Source organism: Rhinopithecus bieti, unplaced genomic scaffold (assembly GCF_001698545.2).
Source record: "Rhinopithecus bieti isolate Rb0 unplaced genomic scaffold, ASM169854v2 scaffold_6979, whole genome shotgun sequence".
In the NCBI taxonomy this organism is placed as follows: domain Eukaryota; kingdom Metazoa; phylum Chordata; class Mammalia; order Primates; family Cercopithecidae; genus Rhinopithecus; species Rhinopithecus bieti.
The window spans coordinates 1,070,301-1,093,178 of record NW_016805527.1 but is presented as its reverse complement, the minus strand read 5'-3'; the positions used below and the strand labels follow the sequence as shown (position 1 = coordinate 1,093,178).

The 22,878-nt window shown below is 34.0% G+C and overlaps 1 protein-coding gene across 1 annotated transcript in view; it reads left to right on the top strand.

Annotated features, from left to right (window-relative positions):
* Positions 1 to 22,878, top strand: part of SNTG1 (syntrophin gamma 1) — a 408,192-nt gene that overhangs the window by 285,196 nt on the left and 100,118 nt on the right. Inside the window, exons 14-15 of the mRNA XM_017872759.1 lie at positions 18,175 to 18,327; positions 22,477 to 22,569. Of these exons, the coding sequence (XP_017728248.1) occupies positions 18,175 to 18,327; positions 22,477 to 22,569 (246 nt within the window). The remainder of the gene's footprint in view (positions 1 to 18,174; positions 18,328 to 22,476; positions 22,570 to 22,878) is intronic.

Below are 22,878 nucleotides of genomic sequence, written 5' to 3'. Positions count from 1 at the left end.
CCTCAGTCGCCAGAAGTCTTCTGAGGATACTAATTGACTCCATCATGTACAATTCCTAAAACTTGCTGAATCATCTGCTTAGGTTGTATGTCAGTGGGAGAAAGAGGCCAGTCATCCAGTGCAGATAGCTTCTTCAAAAAGGATAATGTATGTGACAGGCAATTTTACTGTAAAAACTTGCTTAATAAAACAAAGAGAATGAATCAGATAATATTATCCTTTCTCCGCATTCTCACACTGAATCTGCAAATCATGTCAGGACTCTTGGTTCAGTACACTCTTTATGGGCTTCGGCCTCTTGACTTAGGGGCATATGGCTGATGAAGCTGTAGTTCGTCAATACAAATTATGTGAATGGGATCAAAACACTAAGAATGCAATTTTCAAATTTTCTCGTTGGACTTTAAGTGTTGCTCTTAGTAGGCATCATTTTCAGATTCTTTTTCTACTTGGAGAGGCTCTAAGCTTGCACACATTGAAATATATGAGAGCAAAGTGCTACAAATTAGAGCACAGTTACAGGATGATAGTGGCTCTGTCTACCATTTCTACCAACACCCTTCAGAGGCAGTCTATCTCTATTGTTTTCCATTGTTTACTAGCCCCTAATCTGACCAATGGTCCTCAAGTGCCAACATCCGAGGACCTGGTGACATGGAAGCATTGGGCTGTGACCCTGGAATGAGAACAAAGGTGAGACCAGATCCAGGTATGTGCTCGCAGCTCCAACCCAGCTTAAAGACTTGCAGACAGTAAATGACCTGTGGGTAAGCTGACTTCCCATCTGCATTGGGACTCCATCCCAATGACAGGGAGCACAAGTGTTTATTCACTAGAATAATGTGGAAACACAATGTAAATAAAACTAAACAAATGCTTAAATTCCATTTTGTTTGGTTTATCTTCTCCTGTATACTTCTGTTTTAGGAGAAATGCTTTCAAATAAAGAAAAGTTATACCCATCTCAACAAAAGATTAAATGCCACAGAAAATATTTACTAATTGATCTGATAATTTTTGAATGAATATAATAAATTGTAGACATTAAAATTTTGTCAAATCTGAGTGCAGTAATAATAACCTATTTTGATCAGAATACAAATATGCTTTGTATTTACATAAGATTGGAATTATGCAGGTTACATGCTTATGTATTTTTGATGTTGAAATATTGACTAATACATTGAACATTATAGAGCATATAGTTTTTTAAAATGTCATTTTTGGAAAAGACTTACATACAAAAGGAGAGAGGGATATGTTTTATTACATACATAAATAATGGCTCTGAGTTATACCATGTTCAATTATTTTATAATCCCTATTTTCCAGTAATGTTAAGTAAATAAAAACATATTTCATTAGGGTATATGTACACATCACATCATTTTATATAGTTTAAAATTATTCATTTTTTTTGTAGTTCTTACACATAATACATAACCTGTTTACTATTTAATTGAAATGTGTAAAACTGACAGTGATGTTATTTTGGATTGTAAGAAGTAATTTATTTTGAAGTATTTTTTGAGTGTTGTACTATTTTGTAAAACAATGAGAGAGGAGGACCCAAAGCCTCATAATGAGCCAGCAATGCTAAGAATTATTTGTCAAAACTCACTTGTTAGGAATTCCCAACCTATTTCCAACTGCCTTGCATTAAAAGGCATTTATATGCCAATGATTCTAAATTTATTCAGAGCTCTCCCTTGCATTTCAAACAAATGTTTTTAGTGCCTTCTGAATGATGCCACATGGATGTCTAATGAATACTTCAGACACAACCAACACAACATGTCCTTTGATTCTGCAGACACACACCTCAGTCAAGAGATGTTTTAACTTTTCTGTTGCTCTTGCCCAAGACCTTGGAGTCACTCTTGAAATCTTTTATCATGACCCATATCTAACACATCAGCAAAACATATCTGGAACCACTGTTGTGACACTGGTGTTAGAAACAAATGTTTGTTCCTAGGTGCCTAAAAGAAGAAATAACACTCGAACATAAATTTAATTTTCTCAGCAAGGCAATTTTTACTTCTACAGAAGAGTGTGACTCGCAGATGGAGTAATGGCAAGAGCACACCTGGAGATGGAGGGGAAGGAGTTCTTATTCCTGATGCAAGTAGCCCCTACTGCTGTGTCATTCCCCTATTGGATAGGGTTGGACCCTGCAGTCTAAGCTAATTCCTATTGGCTATTTTAAAGAGAGCAGGGGTACAAGCCGGAGTGGCAAGGTAGGTAGATTGGTGGGAAGGGCAGTTACAGAACAGGTGACTCAGGATGATTCAGGTCACAGCAGGTGACCAGGGGTGACTCAGGTCAAAGCAGGTGACCAGGGGAAATGATGTGAATTACTGATTAGAGTTGGTGGGAAAGTTGTGAAACTAGAGGCAAGGGGGCAAAGAGAACCAAGAGGTTAAACTTTAAAATAGAGAATCAAAGAATAAGAGAGCTGAACATGCTGACATACTGATTCCTTGAAGAGAAACTTGGAGTTCACTATATCTAACCCTAGTTATCCTCGGCCCTCAACTGTTGGTCTCACATTTCCCACCTGGTTCCTGCTTTGACCTTTGCCTCCTATCAGTTTCCAGTTTGCCTCAAAGTAAAATACAAAGTTCTCAGGGCCCTCTGTAAGAACACTCTCCCAAGACCCTGATGCCTCGCCTGCCTGCTCTAGTCCTTTACTACCCAACCAATAACTCAGACCAATTCCACTGTCCTGTTTAGGCATACACCGGCCCTAGGTCCTTTGAATTTGTTGCCTTCCTCTCCAAATATCTTAAACAGTTTACTCTTTCACTTCACGCCTCTTCTCAAATGTTACCTCCTGAAGATTATTTTTCCTATTATGCTTTATAAATGCCAATGCTTCCAAGGCTAGTACTCCCTACTGTATTTAATTGGCTTTATCATTGCCTGACATATTATGATTAAGCATTTTCTTATTTGCTTTGTGGTTTGTCTTTGTCCCACTAAAACCAAAGCTCTAGGAGACAGAGATGTCATCTGTTTTGCTTAGTGCTATGTCCCCACACTGGAATGGCACCTGGCACACAGCAGGCATGCAATCCATTTTTTGGTTGAATATCTACTATGGATATTTCTGTAGCCCCCCAAATAAAACACTTTCTGAAATAGTAGTGAGTATATGCAGTCTTGAACTTCACTTGGAAATATTTCCACAATTGAAAGTTATTTGTATTTTTTTAAAAGAAATAAATAACTATAGGCGTGGATGGGGTGGGGATAGGGGGAAGACAGTATCTAATGGGACTGGGATGGAATGAGCATTCTTTAGTCCTGAGTCATTCTTTAGAAGAGGACTCAGAAGTCAGACCAAAGATGATATCATCCATATTAATGAGTACTAATTGAATAGTTTGGCCAAAACCTTCCTCTTCATCTGACAAAATGTGCAGGACTAATTGAACACATTTTATGAGACATTTTGCTGCCAGATACCATTTCCCACAATGATCTGAACTTTTTACATCTCCCTAGGCAAGATACTAATACAGTATACTAAGATATATAAATAGGAGAGCAATTTCAAGTGACACAAGTATTCCCTTTATATCCCATGGTGGTCAGATTCATATGAGTCCATTCTGCTACTTTATGGCTTTTACTACTTGAGGGATTTGGGAAAAGTGGAATAAGTTGCAGTGGACGGACACTAAGATAATTAAATAGCTAAAACATAGCACCTGTGAGGAAGGTCCAATCATTTGCTTCACTTGATTTTATAAAGAGAAAGCTGAAAGGTGATTTCATAATTGCCCTCAAGGACATAAAATGTTACTTTTGAAAAGTGGTGACCACCTGTTTTAATGACAATTGAAGAAAGATTAGGAAAAAAATTAGTATAAGCTGCCATGTGAGGGTAAAGTTTTCAAAAAGGGAGACTGGAACATTGAAGAACAAATTCTACATACAAAGTATTAAAGATTAAGAATTGTAATTTCATTCTTAGTAGACATTTAAATGTGGGTTTGTTTGAATTATTTTTTGGAGGCAGGACCAAATGACCAACCATAATTCCTAGTGTTTGTGACCCTCTGATATCCTCACTTATATAAACAAGTAGTGTTTCCCCCTCACTGGGTAGCCATTTCTCTGGAAAACCACATGCTCTCTATCTGTGTGTTTTCTAAGCATGAATTTGAGAACTTTTTAAAATTATGATACAATTAGTCTAAGAGATAGAATATTAGAGTTAAAAGCTGGAAGATGAATCCTAGAACTATTAATCCTGGTTTAGATTAATCTCAGTAAGCAATTTTGAAAGTAATCTATTCAACAATATTATAAGAAACTAATTTTGTTTTGTGTATCTCTTGTTTGTTTGCTTTTCTGGTTCTAGGAATACTAATTTATGGTAGTAAAGTTTCTTTCTGTTTCAATAATAATGTCTTAGGGAAAATTCTGTCTGATGTCAATCAAAATAATAATGAAAACTGATTTAAGTATATTAAATAAAAAGTTCAAGAATGCAAATAAAATACAGTGATAAAAGGGTTTTATGATAATTACATTCTACATATGATCTATCCATATTTTAAGAAATTATCATATAAAAAAGTATTTTCCCTTTGAAGTTGCACAGCATTTTTCCATATGTGCTACCTACCTTTACTGAAATTCACCTTTTTAAAAATAAAAAAAAATAGAGCTTTATTTCTCCCAGCCCAGTGAAAAGCTAAATCTAAGACATACTAAGTTAGTGAAAGAAATTAAGCCATAATGTGTAAACAGATTTAACAAATAAATCAGTAAGGGGCATGTTAGAAGAACAAAAGCATGGTTGTGGTCAATGTATTCTCTGCTTATGATAAACGTAGGAAAATAACCTTGCTTTTGCTCCAAGAGATTGGTTAATGTATTTGTTTCTGAATGAGGTAAATGCTAGTGAAATGAGAGAACTGCCAGAAAGAACTATGCCATTTAAACTACCAGTCCTCCAGAGTAATAATGGTGTCCAGGAGTTCATCCAGTATCTACCTTATAAAAGCCCCTTTGCCCCATGGATTTCCAAGCCTAAAATTGCTAATCTTTGAATATGTTTTCTAACTCTGATAATACAAAAAACTGTGGAAGGTGGTTATATTTTTTAAAAAACATATTTTACCCATAAATTTCAGAATCTCTGAGTTTTCAATATTTGAACTTGTTTGTCATTTGACCTTTTCAAACCTTAATTTTTTCAAAGGCAGAATGGAAAATGAAATAATATCCATAAAAACATTTCATAATATAATAATATAATATAAATGATATTCTTCAAATAGAAAATACTATTGTTAACAGGAACAATAAATACATATCTATAGAGATCAGTATTTGTATTTATGCAGCTATTTTAAGCTAGCATAGAATTCATACACTTTTTGGGCACACATACACATACAGCACATGATTTCTAGAGAATGGAGGAAGAGTCAGATTTATCTACATAGTACACAATTCTGGTGAGCGTGTTTTCACTTCAATGTGAATACTGTTAGCTAATTGTGTTAAAAGATGAAGTCTTCTCGTCTCTGCCTTATATACATTGTATTCTACCATGCAACATCACACAATATCACACTGTATGTGTGTGTGTGTATTCTTAGGTGCATGGGTACCACAACATGTACAGGATTCATTGTTTGATATGTTCTAGTTTTGTAATAGTAGTCTATTTCAATTATGGTTAATATTATAGTTATTAGTCACATTATGAGATATTAGTAATATTATGGACTACTTAGTATGTTCAAGTCACTTTTTCTAAGTGATACACATCAATCAATTCTTTTAATCTTCACGGGAACCATAAGGCAGGTACTATCAGGCAGTATCATCTCCTGTTGAAAATGCCTACACTAATTCTTAGAGAGATAAAAGGAGTAGTCAAAAGTGGCATTCAGACTCAAGCTGAATGTCTCCCAAACTAATATTTTTAATTTTTAGGCCAAGTATTAATAGCTTCTAAAGTGAGAAAGTTATCAATGTGCTTGAGACCTATTTCCCTCATTAGATACATTAAATTATAGCCAACTTTGGTGGATTACTATAAAGATTAAACTAGAGATGATATTTGAAGAATATGTCAATTTATATTAGGGATTATAGTTTCCTAAGAAGGAGGAGGAAATTTAAACTTGTATTCTCCTTTCTTTTTCTCAGATAAAGCAACTAAAACTCAGAAATAAAGAATTAATTTGCATATATTAATGTTCATTTGATTTTTTAAATAATGTTTAAAATATTCCAAATGTAATGTTTTATTTACAATTATTTAAATATTTATTTAAAGTTAATAATTGTAAAATAAGTTACTTTTGCAGTAGTTGAAAATGTTTTCACGTATAAAGTGGTTTTATGCAATCAAAGTTGTCAGCTTGAAATAGACAATTATAAATAATAGAAATAGACTGTGAAATAGACTATTGTAAGCTTCCTGGTAACCAATAGCAAAAATCTGCATGACCTGCACAAAATAAACATGAAACAAATTCAAAACATATGACTATATAAAACCATGAAACCACAAAGAAAGACAGCAAGAGATTAAAAATGAAAAAAATATATGAAATAAACAAAAAAACACATAAAACAACTAAGTATCAGTAGTAAATCCTTAACTATCAATGCTCATCTTGATTAGAAATGAAATAAATTCTCTAATAAATGAACGAATGGATAAAAACAAAACCCAACTATATGCTGATTGCAATACATGTACCTTCCTTTTAAGGACACACATGGAAGAAATAGAAAAAGACATTCCATGCAAATAGAAACTAAAAAGAATCAGATGTAGCAATACTTGTCTTAAACAAAGCAGATGTTAAATCAAAAACCATAAAAAGAGACAAAGAAGAACATTATGTAGTGATAAAGGGGAACGTTCTTTAAGAGTATGTAACAATTGTAGATATATAAATGCACCTAGCAGTAGAGCACCTAAATATATAAAGCTAATATTAAAGGATCTGAAAAGAGAGATGAATTGCAATAAAATAATTATAGAGGCTTCAAAATTGGACAGATCACCCAGACAAAAAATTAATAAGGAAATATTGGATTTGAATGCAGAAACATTCTGCATTCTGTTGCATTTCAAGCACACATGGGATATTCTCCAAGATAAATCATTTAAGCCACAAGACAAGTCTCAGCAAATTTATGAAGATTAAAATCATATCAAGTACTTTTTTCAACCTCAGTAATATGAAACTAGAAATCAATAGCAGTAAGAATTTTATAAATTCACAAATATATGAATATTAAATGACATGCTCCTGAACAACCAATGGGTCAATGATAAAATTAAAAGATACATTTAAAAATTTCTTGAAACAAATGAAAATGAAAACATAATATACCAAAACCTGTGGGATACAGAAAAGCAAATCTTGCAGGGAAGTTTGTATCAACAACCACCTACATTACAAAAGAAGAAAGATTTCATATAAGTAACCTAATATTATGCCTCAACAAACCAGAAAGCAAGAGGAAACAGTCCAAAATTATTAGAAGGAAGAAAATAATAAAAAAAAAATAAATGAATTAGAGACTAGAAAAGAAAGACCAAGGAAATGAAGAGTTTTTTTTTTTTTTTTGAAAAAAATATCACATTCACAATCTTTAGCTAAACTAAGAAAAAGATAAAAGACTCAAACAAATAAAATCAGCGATTAAAAATGAAACATTACATTTGATACCACAGAAATACAAAGGATCATAAGCAAATTTACGAAAAGGTATATGACAACAAATTGGATAACCTAGAGTAAATGAATGCATTCTGGGACACATACAACCTACTAAGAGTAAGTGCTGAATAAATAAAAATCTGAAGAGACCATCAATGAGTGAGGATACTGAATTAGTAATAAGAAGTTTCCCATCAAAGAAAAGTCCAAGGCCTGATGGCCTCACTGTTGAATTCTTTCAAACATTTTTAAAAGAACTGATGCCAATTCTCTACTAATTACTCTGAATAATTCATGAGGTAACACTTCCAAACTCTTTTTATGAGGATAGCATTACCCTGATACCAAAGGCAAAGACATCACAAGAAAAGAAAATTATAGGCCAACACACTTTATAAACATAACTGTGAAAATACTCAACATAATACTAGCCAAACAAATTCAACAACACATTAAAATAATCATTGACCATGATCAAGTGGGATTTATCCTTGGAATGCAAGGATGGTTCAACATTTGCAAATTAATAAATGGGATACACCACATTAATGAAATGAAGGACAAATATCATATAATCACTTTATAAAACACAAAGCATTTGACAAAATTCAACAGTCTTTTATGATTAAAAAAGAACTGCCAACAGATTAGTTATAAAAGAAATGTACTTCAACACAATAAGGCCATATATAACAAGCCAAAAACCAACATTATTCTCAACAAGGAAAAGTTAAAAGCATCACCTGTAAGACCTGAAACAAGACAAGAATGTCCACTATCATCACTCCTATTCATTATAGTGTTGAAGGTCCAAGCCAGAGAAATTAGGCAAGAGGAAGAAATAAATGGCATACAAACTGGAAAAGAAAATGCTAAATTGTCCTTGTTTGCAGGTGACATGATCTCATATGTTAGAAAAAATCGCAAGATCCTCCCATTCATGCACACACACAAAAACTGTTAGAAATAGAAACACATTTAGTAAAGTTGCAGGTTACAATATCAACACAAAAATTAGTAGTGTTTCTTTACATTAACAACCAATGTTTTAAAAAAAATCAAAAGAACAATACCATTTATAATAGAAGCACAAAATGCTTAGCAATACACTGTTTCTGACAGTCAAGTATAGTTTATTTACTGAGTAGATAAGCCAAAATATTAATAGTTATTATTCCTAAATGAAGGAATTATAAGTGAGTTTTAATTTTTGTCTTTTTTCTTTCTTTCTTATTTATTTATTTATTTATTTATTTATTTATTTATTTACACTTGGGAGGTACAAGTGTAATTTCTTGCATGCATATATTTTGTAGTGGTGAAATGTGAGCTTCTAGTGCACCAGTTACCCAAATAGGTAAATTTTTAACCTTTACCCATCTTCCACCCTCTTACCTTTTGAAGTCTTCAATGTCAATTATTCCATTCTATATGTCCAGACTTACCCATTGTTTAGTTCCTACTTATAGGTGAGGATATACAGTATTTGACTTTCTGTTTCTGAGTTATTTCATTTAGGATAATGGCCTCCAGTTCCATCAATGTTGCTGCAAAAGACGTAATTGTATTATTTTCAATGGATGAGTAGTATTGAATTATATATATGTATGTATATATATAATTTTTATTATTCAACACATAGGTTGATTCCATATGTTTGCTATTGTGAATAGTGCTGTGATAAACATAAGTGCAGGTCTTGCTTTGATAAAATGGTTTCTTTTCCTTTGGGTATATACCCAGTAGTGGAATTGCTAGATTGAATGGTAGTTCTATTTTTATTTTGTTGAGGAATCTCCATGTTGTTTTCCATAAAGGTTGTACTAATGTACATTTCCACCAACAGTGTATAAGCATTTCCTTTATTCTACATCCTCATGAAATCTGTTGTTTTATGACATTTTAGTAATAGTCATTCTGACTTGGATAAGATGGCATCTCATTGTGGTATAAACTTGAATTTATCTTACGATTAGTGATGTTGAGCATTTTTTCATATGTCTCATGATCACTTGTATGTTTTCTTTTGACAAAACGTCTGTTCATGTCCATTGCCCACTTTTTAATGGGGCTGTTTTCTTCTTGTGGAGTTGTCTGAGTTCCTCATATATTCTGAATATTAGCCCTGAATATTAGCCCCCTCTTAGTTGCATGGTTTGAAAATTTTTTTTCTCATTCTTAGGTTGCATATTTACTTTGTCAGTTATTTCTTTTGATTTAAGAAGTTTTTAATTTAATGAAGTCCTATTTGCCTGTTTTTGTCTTCTTTGAGGACTTGGTCATAAAATATTTGCCTAGGCCAATGTACAGAAGATGTCCCTAGGTTTTCTTCTAGTCTTATGGTCTTTAATTCACCTTGAGTTAATTTTGTTAATATGGTGAGTGATAGGAATCTGGTTTCATTTACTGCATATGGCCACCCAATTTTCCTAGCACCATTTATGAAAGCAAATGTCCCTTACCTAGTGTATATTTTTGTTGACTTTGACAAAGTTCACTTGGCTGTAGGTATATGGCTTTATTTCTGAGATCACTTTTTTGTTTCATTGATCTGTCTGTTTTTATGCCAGTACCATGCTATTTTGCTTACTATAGACATCTCGTATTATTTGAAGTCAGGTAATGTGATGCCTCCAGCTTTGTTATTTTTGTTTATGATTGCTTTGGCTAATTTGGGATCTTTTGGGATTCCATATAAATTTTAGAATTTATTATTTTCTAATCTGTGAAATATGGCATTGGTATTTTGATAGGCATTGCATTGAAATTGTAAATTGTTTTGGGAAATATGGTCATTTTAACAGTATTAATTCTATTGATCCATGAGTATGGGCTGTTTCATCATTTGTTTGTATCAACTATAATTTATTTTATCAGTGTTTTGTAGTTTTTCTTGTGGAGCTCTTTCACAGCCTTGCTTAAATATATTTCTGGATTTTTTTGGAAGTTATTATAAATAAGATTGTCCTCCTTTCAACTGCATTATTGTTGCTGTATAGAAAAGCTACAGATTTTTGTATGTTAATTTTGTATTGTGAAACTTTATTAAATTTATTTATCAAATCTAAAAGATTTTGGTGTAGTCTTTAGATTTTTTGAGATGCCTGATTATATCATCAGCAAACAAGGATAATTGACTTCCTGTTTTCCAATTTGGGCGCCTTTGGTTTGTTTCTGTTGCCTGATTGTTCTGTCTAGTACTATATTACTGTGTTAAATAGGAGTGTTAAGAGAGGATATTCCTCTCATATTCCAGTTCTTATGGGGAATGTTTCAACTTCTCCATTTTCAGTACAATGTTGACTGTGGGTTTGTCATATATGACCTTTATTATTTTGAGGTATGTTCTTTCTATGCCTCATTTATTGAGGGTTTTGAGATTGTGCTCTTATGAAGCAATGTTGAATTTTAAAAAATTCTTTTTCTGTATCTATTAAGATGATCAAATGATTTTTGACCTCAATTCTGTTTAGGTAATATATGGCATTTATTTGTTTGCATATGTTGAATCATTCTTGCATTTCTGGTGTAAAATTGAGTTGATCATGATGTAATATCTTTTTGATGTATTGCATTTAGTTTGCTGAGAATTTGTTGAGATTTTTTATATCTGTGTTAATTAGGGATATAGGTCTATAGTTTTATTTTTTTGTTGTGTTTCTGCCTGACTTTGGTATCAGAGTGATATAGTTTGTATAATAAGTTAGGGAGAAATTCCTTTTCAATTTTTTGAAAAGTTTCAGGAGTATTGGCACTAGTTCTTCCTTGTACATTTGCTAGAATTTGGATGTGAAGCCATCTGTCCCTGGGATATTCTTTGTTGGGAGGTTTTTCTTAGTTGGGAGATTTTTTTATTGGATTTTAAATCCAATGTTGTTATTTGTCTATTCAAGGTTTCTATTTCTTCCTGATTCAATCTGAGGAGGTAGTAAGTTTTCAGGAATTTGTCCATTTGCTCTAGGTTTTCTAGTTTGTGAGTATATAAGGATAAAGGTGTGGACTCAGTACTGCTACCTTGGCCAAGAGGAGTGAGATCTGATTTTCTCTCATGGCCCAGTTTTGGTGGGGCCCACCACCTTCTCAACTTTGTCAGTAGGTTTGGATTCACTTAGTGCAGTTTGCTTCTAGTTGTCAACACAAGCTGCCCCAGGCCTTAGGAGTCACTGCCCAGCCCAACACCATACCTCCCAAGCAAATCTCCTCCTGCTCTGGTGGGGGAAGGGGATGAAGTGAAAGATGGGGTGAGCCTGGTTCCAACATGCCAATGGCTGGAGCCCATGCCATACTTGATTATCAGTTCCAGCTGTGGGAACCTCTTCCCTGCTTGAGATCCAGATCCCCAGGATACAGTTAGAGTGTATTTAATGCCAAAGTCTGCCACTGCTGCTAGTTTTCAGGACTGTGCACAGCTTGCAAAGAGCTAGGATCAAGAATGGTGTTCTGTTGTAGGTTCCCAGGTCCCAGAGTGGGTACTTCTTACAGTCTCCCAGCCACTCCCCAAGGTAGATCTAGGGCTTAGAAAAGTCATGGTGCTCTACGGTGGCCTGAATTACATGAATCTATAGTGGGAAAGCAGACCACAGAGAGATACTCACTCACCCTCTCCCGTACTGGGAATTTACTGCCTTCTCATTTTCAGCCAGTCCCAGCCACACAGACTGACTGCTCTTCTTTTTCTGGTCAGATTCTGGAGGTTCTTCTTGTGTTTCTGTTGAACTCCTGTGTTCTCTCTTGGATAATATGTTTGTAAACAAAAAAGTGACTGAGGTGGATCTTAATCAATTAGAGGTTTATTTTGCCAAGGTTGAGAACATGCCTGAGAAAAGAAACACAAATCACAAGGAGATCTGGACCCTGTGCTTTTAAAAAAAGGGTTCTGGGAACTTCAATATTTAACAGGGAAAAGCAAGCAGGAGGAAGAAGAAAGAAAAAAAGTCTGGGTAGGCAAAGAAATAAGAGGTCACATTCTTGTGAGGATCTTATTCATGTGCAGAAAAGCTATATTTTATGTAAAGTAAAGTAAACATGAAATTACAGCTTTTTGGGAATGAAAGGAAGGGAGTTTTTTCATGACTCACTACCTAAGCTTAGCCCTTTGGTATAGTGAGTTCTGGGTCCCAACATTTGATTTTGCTTTCATATGTGCAAAGTGTGATTGTCTACACATCATTGTTATTCTTCTAAGTGGATGAAGTACCCTGGAAAAGCATCTAGTCAGCTATCTTGAAAAAAAATCCTGTTGTTTCTTTGTAATATTGCTTTATACATCTGAGAGGTCTCCAATGAAGGACAGCATATGGTTATCGGTCTACAGAAAGTGTTCAGGGGACTTGGAACAAACCTAACAAAATAGAAGATACTTCTGGAGAAGTGAGAAAATTGAGAAAAATGCAAAAAATGTGTTCTTGTTGTGTTTAGCTATTATTATTATCATTACCATTATTAAATGATACTTTCCAATTGGCAAAATGTATTCTGGAGGCTATTGTTTCCACTCGGGTATAAGTCACACTTTGACAAAAGAGAAATGCATGCAGAGAGCAAGCCATAGAAGGCAAGTTAGGAAATGATACAAATATTTATCTATATTTATTTTATTGAATCAACACTGACAACAGAAATACCCAACATTAAGTATTTCCAAGTATTAGAGACTAAGCAAATAATTAAATATAGTGTCTTATTTAATCATCAGATCAATTAATTATTTCCACTTTAGTGATGAGTGAAGGAAGCTATTATATGGTAATCAACTTGCCAAAGATTACCTACTAATAAATAAAAGAGAGGAGATTCAAATCCAGACAGAATTTTGAAGCTAGAGCTTTTGTTCTTATCACCTTCTGACAGCTCCTGCATGTGTGTGAGTGAGAGAATGAGGGTGAGAAAGAGGAATATATACATTCTTACTTATACCTATGTGAATAATCATGTGTAAATACTCCTTAGTATACTAATACTTTTAGTCAATGCCAGCCTCTAAGAGTATGTTATTTAGCTTTTCAGATATATATATAATTGCTTGCATATAACTTGATAATGACTGCAACCATAAAGGAACACAATCTTTTGAAATGTTATAGGCAGCAAAGGTAGAAACTCTAGTAAGAGAAATCTAGTGTCAATGATTTTACATGATTACTTTGAAAGTAGACCTTTAAAATGATTGAGCTATAGTCATTTTTCACTGAATTTCTGATAAAGGATCCTCTGCTTTTTCTGAACTTTCTACTCCTCCCACTCATCCACTCTTAGCCATCTAAAACTTAGAGTCTGTGCTGCCTCCTTCTCACTTGAAACTCTCCAATATCTTTTCCTAGCAGGTGCATTCTGTGAATTTCTTAGCAGGATCATCTGGTCTTTTAAAGGCTTGCATCACATTGCTCTTGCATTTGTCTTTAAGTCCTTGATGTTACTACAGCCTCTCCCTACAATACAACTTTCCCCCTCCTACTTTCCCTCAAGATGATTTATCACTCCTTATTCTGCTTCCTTAGCATGTTACCTCTATAGCACTGTCATATGCTCATTATTTTAACACATTTCTCTCCCTCACTAAAATGAGACCTGGGTGCTCAGATGCAATTTGTGGTATGAGTCAGTTCATGAGAAATATCTTATAAATAACAATAGGAAATTGCAAGAAGTTTTCAGATATGCTGAAACTGTATTTGCAGAGTTGATTAGAGGATCCTTTGTCTGAGAGAGAGTCACCACTTGGGTAATATAACAGAAGATCTTAAATTGAGTTTTAAAAGAGTAAAGGAGTAAAGTTTTGCCAAGAGAATAGGAAATCTTACATGAAGGCCATTTTAAGATCCTATTGCTACATGTGATTTATGAAAAGGAAAAAATACCAAATTTTTCTGACTAATAATGACATTAGATAACATTTTTATTATAATGTAGATTAAGGCCAATTTAATAAACCATAAAATTGGCAAAGTTTCTAGAAACTGCAATGTTGAATTATAGTTTTGTGCCAATTTATCAATTTAAAAAGCTAATGTAGATGTTGAAATATCTGCAGTATAAAGAGAGGGCATACTAAAATTTTTGCTATAGTAGCTGGTCATTATACTGTGTTCAAGTCCAAAATTTATAACCAGACCAATCATCCCATGTCTTTCCCTAGCTTTAGGTCTCAATGTTTCTGCCACGTGTTTTTTTTTTTTTTTTTTTTTTTTTTTTTTTTGAATTTCTGAAGTGCCTCACTTGGTCCCAACCAGCCCCATCCACTCTCTGGAAAGAACACCCTTTTTCTATACTTTATCTTTAATCTTCTACTCATTTTCAGCCACTATTTAAAATTTATTTCCTAGAGAACATTCCTCTGGCTTTTCAATGTATTGTGATGTAATACCTTCTTCTTCCTCTACCTCTTCCTGCACAGCTGCTTCTTCTGTTTCTCCTCCTCCTCCTCCTCCTCCTCCTCCTCCTCCTCCTTATTCCATTTTTGAGATGGAGTTTCCCTTTTGTTGCCCACGCTGGAGTGCAGTGGCACAGTCTTGGCTCACTGTAACCTCCCTGTCCAGGTTCAAGTGATTCTCCTGCCTCAGCTTCCTGCATAGCTGGAATTACAGGCATGCGCCACCACATCTGGCTAATTTTTGTATTTTTAGTAGAGATGGGATTTCACGATGCTGGACAGGCTGATCTGGAACTCCTGACCTCAGGTTAACTGCCTGCCTCAGCCTCCCAAAGTGCTGGGATTACAGATGTGTGAGNCTTCCTCCTCCTCTTCTTCTTCTCCTCCTCCTCCTCCTCCTCCTCCTCCTCCTCCTCCTTATTCCATTTTGAGATGGAGTTTCCCTTTTGTTGCCCACGCTGGAGTGCAGTGGCACAGTCTTGGCTCACTGTAACCTCCCTGTCCAGGTTCAAGTGATTCTCCTGCCTCAGCTTCCTGCATAGCTGGAATTACAGGCATGCGCCACCACATCTGGCTAATTTTGTATTTTAGTAGAGATGGGATTTCACGATGCTGGACAGGCTGATCTGGAACTCCTGACCTCAGGTTAACTGCCTGCCTCAGCCTCCCAAAGTGCTGGGATTACAGATGTGTGAGCCACCGCCCCCGGTCTCTTATTTTTTTTATAATGGCACTTACAATAATTTGCACTAACATATTTACTTGTGTGGTTATTATCTCTCTTTGGTGCCTCCATAGACATTATAACCCCAAAACTGCTAAAAAGTATTTATAATTTATCATTGGATTGTACTCACAAAAATATTATGTTTCCATTTTTTTCTCCTTTCAGACAGAGTAGGAAAATCAATAAGCACAGCATTTATCATCATTTTAGCTTTCTGAGCATCTACTGGCAACAAGGGTCGAAGCTAAATTCTACAACCCTGGAAGTAACTGCCTTCCATTAGCTCTCTTCCAGAGATTATAAGACTGCGAGTGGGAAACAAAGAAAATAGCTATTTTTTTTTTTTTTTGAACACTTGCCAAAGCAGAGAATTCCATCTAGTATTTTGGGTGTTTAATAATGATACACTTACATCCCTCCTTAGGAGAAATGATTACAGATACCAGTGATTAACCCTCTGACAGTTTTCAGTACACTGCATATATACAGCATATATAGAGTCATGAGTCATTTAATGATCGAGATATATTTCAGGAAATGCCTCTCAGTTAGATGGTTCCACTGTTGTGCGAACACCACAGAATTTGCTTACACAACCTGAGACATCATAACCTACTGCATGGCTAGGTTATACAGTACAGCCCATTGCTCCTAGATTGCATAGCTGTATAGCACATGACTGTACTGAATACTGTAGGCAACAGTAACACAATGGTAAGTAGTTGTTTAAACACATCTACACATAGAAAAAGTAAAGTAAAAGTACAGTCTAAAAGATTTTTAAAACATGATACGCAGGTACAGGATACTTACCATGAATGGAGCTTGCAGGATGGAAGTTGCTGTGGGTGAGTCAGTGAGTGAGTGGTGAGTGAATGTGAAGGCCTAGGCTGTTACTGTACAGCACTATAGACTTTATAAACACTGAACACTTAGGCTATACTACATTTATAAAAAATAAATTTTTTCTTCAATAATAAATTAACCTTAGCTTACTGTAATATTTTTTACTTTACAAACTTAATTTTTTCAACTTCGGACGTTTTTGTAAAAGTGCTTAGCCTAAAACACAAACATATTATGCAGCTGTACAAAATTATTCTATATCCTTATTCTCTGCTTTTTAAAAAAAATAAGACAGAAAAACACACATGAGCCTTGTTCTACACAGAGTCAGGATGCCCAATATCACTGTCTTCCACCATCACCTCTTGTCCCACTGTAAGATCTTCAGGGACAATAACACGCATGGAGCTGTCATCTCTTATGGTAATGATGCTGTCTTCTGGATACCTTCTGCAGGAACTGCCTGAGCCTGTTTTATAGTTAACTATTTTTTTTAAATAAATGGAGTACACTAAAAAATTCAATAAAACTATAATACAGTAAATACATAAACCAGTAGCATAGTCTTTCTTATTATGATTATTATGTAGCATACATCATAATCATATGTGCCAGACTTATATAACTGTCAGCACAGCAGATTTGTTTACACCAGCATGACCACAAACACATGAGTAATGCATTGTTCTATGACACTACAACGGCTATGACATTGCTAGGGGATAGGACTTTTTCAGCTCCATTATAACCTTATAGGATCACTGTTGAATATACAGTTTATCATTAACACAATTGTCCTTATGCGGCACATGACTGTATTTAAAATGCTATATCTGACATGTTGCATTGAGTTACTCTATTTCTAAATTATTTACTTCACTGTTTTTCTTATGTTAAAATCTCTTAAATTGGAATACATGTAAATTTGTGAACACTTTAGTTGGAAATTTCTTGTAAGACCAAGAAATTGTTAGCATCAAAGTCATCTTTTTGATGCAATGAAATACAGTTACACAAGTAAGGTAAATAATATGTTTTTTTAAGTAATATTAGTGCTGTAGACAAATTAGACTGATTTTCTTTTTCATTTCTCATGGAGAAGAATATTTCAGTTTGCTTATAAAGTTCCTTAAAATTTACAAACATGTTCACAAGCATTATTTAATTTCAACATCATAACAGTTATGTAAGGAAGGGAAGGGTTAGTGTGTCACCCCTTTGAACAGTAATAAACCAAGTCTTGTATGTTAAATGCTTTGGTGGTTATATTGTTAGTAAGAGTTGCAGCCAGAAACCCTAACTTCTATTTTATGGACATGCTTCAGTGTAAAGAGAGAGAAGTCATGTGTTAGTTATCGGCTTTGAAGCCCAGAATTCTGGAATAATTCGTAATGAAGACATGGTGAATTCACAGAGTGTTATCTTTTTACCTGTGGCTTCAGCACCTTGCTCCAGTCAGGAATGGCCAGGTTAGTAATGTGAAGTGATGTGTACCAGCCTGTGTAACTCCAGGTTTTCACCAGGACAGTGACCTGCTGGACCGACGGAAACACTGCTTCACCGTGCAGTCTGAGTCTGGGGAGGACCTGTACTTCTCAGTAGAGCTGGAAAGTGACCTCGCCCAGTGGGAAAGAGCGTTCCAGACAGCAACCTTTCTAGAAGTAGAACGGATACAGGTGAGAGTCTGTGGGATCGCAGGATGTGTGGCTCCCTCAGATGCATGACCACTTCCCTAGAATTCTAATATCATTCCAAAGTAGTGTAAAAATAACATTCCAGGAGTCTTGACCTCAAATACATTCCATAATTAGTCATTTTTGTTTAGTGACTAGTAATATAGCTCTGAATAAAATTTAGTTTTCCACAACTTGATCTTTCCAGGCTATTTCCTACTACTAATCAAAAATATATTTCTAATTTTAATTAGACATTACTCTGACTTAAATCTAGTATAGAAAATACTCTGATTTAATTAATTGTTGACAAGGTCACTTCCTGTTCTCCAAATATGACCTCCTAATTTCCAGCCTGTTGGCGTCATTTACTCACAATGCTCTTTCTTTTAGAAAGCCTTCCCTTTGCCTCCAGCCTTCAAAGCCTTATAGAGGTTTTGAAACTTTTTATCAAAGGTCATATCATACAGAAACATGTTCATGATTTCCAGCCCACCATGCCTAATGCTTGCCAATACTCCTCCTACAATTATCCTGTTCAAACAACTCTTCTTCTCACTTTTGAACACGATATAACATACTTGTCTGTTTTTTTTTTACAGAAAAGAAAACGCAAACTAAGCAATTTCATTCCTGCTATTCATGAAAAGCAATTACATTTTTACTTAAAATCATCAACACATACAAGAACAAAATCATAAAACTGATACATTTGATTAGAAATACAACTATAGGAAATAGATTTTAAAATAGCATAGTTTAGTGATAAAATTTATACCATATTTTCTACTTATTTATAGCAGCATCTATAAGATTCTTCCATTTATTTGTCTTTTCTTTAAGAATTGCTCACACTCAGTCTGTTTTGTATTGCAGTGACATGTGCTTGTTATTCCCTGCACTAAATTATAGATTGTTTGGAATTATCTTATTCATGTGCCAACCATGGTCCAGTGCATTTTGCACATCATGAGTAGTCAGCAGATATTTATTGAACTTTGTTTCTTAACTGTGAAGTTATACACTAGATCATACTTTTTAGAGCCCTCAGCCTCTGTCTTCACAAGACCATTGAACGAAACAGCCTCCCAAAGTCGGTTCTGTGGCTGACTTCAAACAGACCAGTGGACAAACTGAAAGGTTATCATGAGCTTGCCACATGCAAATGGATCAATAGACCAAGGACCTAAATACACACATGGACAGTTAATTATGAAAACAAATATGGTGAATAATCTAGCATTGACTATTCTGGAAAGTTTGCTTAAAACAGGATTGTTGGATACATATATTTTGAACATGTTGAACTGAATTCTATTTTCTGACCACAAACCTCTGTAGTCAACACATCAAGTTGTAACAGTATGACATTACAATCAGAGGAAGAGGACAGAAAGAAAACTTCAATTATAGTTTTTTTAATTGTTCAGCTGACTCTTTTCAATAACTCTTTTATCTTCATGCATCTGAAAAGTCTTAAATAGCTAAAAAAATAGTTTCCACAATTAGCTCATAGAACCTCAATTCAAAAAAATATATATTATATCAAAAATGGAAACAAAAATATATTAAATATGATTTTATTCCAAGTCAAGGTCCAAGACCATTTAAAGCATTAAAATATAATTTAATGGAATGCAAGTTGACAGTTTTGTTATTCAAATTTATACTTTTAGGTTTTCTAAATTATTAGTTCTCTACAACAGTCCACTTTGCTTGGAAATAATACATGGTAATTTTAACATTTTGGTTCCAATTTAGTATTTTATTTTAAGTCTCCTGATATTTATAAATTAGATAGAGAAAAAATCTTTGAATCTGGGCTTTGTGTTCTGTAAACTGATATTCACTGAAATACATTGGACTATCTCCTTGCCCATTCACAATGCCAGTGTGAGATATATGTCAGAAGTGAAAGGTAAAATATTTAATGTCTTCTTAGCTTTTAGTTGTTCTACAGATTTTATAACTTTTTTTGTTTACTATATAAGAAATCAGTGGCTGAACACCTTGTAGTGTTACTTTCAAAATTCAAGTATGTGAATATATTTACGTGAAGAACCTTACATGTTTTTCTTCTATATTCTTAATTTATCACTTCCATTAAAGTTGGTAGGGAATTAAATAAAGAAGGAACATAAGTTCTGTTGTAAAACAAGCAGCAAAAAAAAGTAATGAATTGACTTTCGAAGTGTTTCTCATTTAAACTTCCTTAAAAGGATAATTTATTTATTGATTTTCTCTGTATAATTTGTTTTAAGGAAACAAATTAAACAACAAATTAAAAGTTTCAATATTAAACATATGTTAACTATACACATGATATGCTATTAATATTATAAATGATAGAACTTGAGGCTATATATAAATTGAGACTTCAGTGAGTCTCAATTTATAGCACATCTATTTGTTTCAATTTAATGATTATTGAGAAAATCTAATTTAATTTGTAATGCTGAACTTAATAGAAAAATTTTAATATGCTGCACTGAATTTATTTTCACCTGACATTTTCTTGTTTAAATGACAGTCCTTGAAATTAGCAAACCATTATGTCTAAATTAGGAGAAAATTTTATGGCCTTAAACATTCCTTAATGTTGATAATAGTTTTAATAAAGTGCTAATGGGTGGATGTAAGCATGCACAATGCTCATGTATTAAACAAATATAATTACTCCCGAAAATGGACTTTTGAGGCCCATTAAGTATGTTCTTTAGTCTGCTTTTTTTAAAAAACCGTAACTCCAAAAGAATAATTTTGCATCATTATAATTTTGCTATGCTAACAAGGCTTAAACACAAGAATGTAATTTATGGTGAAGGCAACTTGATGTATTTAGTTATGATTACATTCAGAATGTGATTCAATTAGTGCAGTTTTACATATGGTATTGTAAAAACAAATACAATGTAAGGATAGGTGTTAAAAATTTGCTTCAGATAAACTTCTCTTCCTTTTTTTCTTGTCTCTCTTTGTTTCTTTCTCTACTTCTCTCTAGTCTTGTACATGAATCACAAATATTTTTCATGATTGAAATATCCCGCCATGATTTAAAATTAAATGCAAATAAAACTGGCTTATAGATTTAACAATACGTGGTGGCATATATAAACCTCAAGTTTTTATTTCATATTTGATTTATATCCTGTTTTCTTTATATTTCAGTATCCATATTTGCTATGAAAAATTAGGCTGGGCACAGGGGCTCACGCCTGTAATCCCAGCACTTTGGGAGGCTGAGGTGGGTGGATCATGAGGTCAGGTGTTTGAGACCAGCCTGGCCAAGATGGTGAAACCCCATCTCTACTAAAAATACAAAAATTTGCCAGGCACAGTGGTGGGTGACTCTAGTCCCAGCTACTCAGAAAGCTGAAGCAAGAGAATTGCTTGAACCCAAGAGGCAGAGATTACAGTGAGCTGACATCGTGCCACTGCACTCTAGCCTGGGTGACAGAGCAAGACTCTGTTTCAAAAAAAAAAAAAGAAAGAAGAACAATTATAATATTATCTGACCTCACTGTGAAAGTAATTACTTGTTGATTTTTAAAAATTATCTGTAGTTCTAAACAAATAAATGGAAAGTGGTACATATCTGTAGGAATATCTTGTGCAACATTGAAGAACAGAGAAAGACTCTTAAGATCAAGATCTACTCTTTTGGCTTGGTTACTAAATTTGTATTTGTGTGCATGAGAATGTGGTTTAATTATATCCATAAAATTGATATCCTGAGAATTCAAGACAGTGCTATTTAACAATAGCTATCTTTCTGTTTAATGAAAATGGTTGGCTACAGTAAATAACGACTTAATATAAACTTGCCTACACCTAAAGTTTTTTTATATACCACCTTTATTGTCAATACAGCGAAAACCAACAGTGTAGCACAGTGTAAAGACGAAACTAGAGGGAGCAGGATTGGAAACTTGGCCAGGCATACACCTTAGCAAGTTAAAAATAAAACCCAACACTCTCAGCTTCTGTTTCATTAACATTAAAATGTTGATAATCCTCCCTTCTTTATCCAGTTATTGTTAATATTAAATTAGATATTGTATGAAGTACTTACTGCAGAAGCTGTCACATAGTTCTTAATATTAATATTGCATCAATAACATGAAAAGTAACAATACTTTCTGTTCTACCTAGTGCAAGACCTATGCATGTGTGCTAGAAAGTCATCTAATGGGACTCACAATTGACTTCAGCACAGGATTTATCTGCTTTGATGCCGCAACAAAGGTAATGTGTTAAGGTCAACTCTGAGATATATGCTGCAAACATTCTAATTCAAGGATGATTTAAATGCCTCATAACTCCTTTCAGCATTTTAATTGTAATCATATGTCAGATTTAAGATCCTCGTTTTTGTTAATGGAAGATAAATTATGCTTCAGTCTGAAAAAAAGTTTGAATTTTTAATAAAACAAATGTAGTACCACAAAACTATAACTATGTGAAAGTAAATATTTCTTTATAAGTCTATCTATGTATGTATGTATCTATCAATCATTTTCTTGTTTTTTTTTTTTTTTCTTTTTTTTTTTTTTT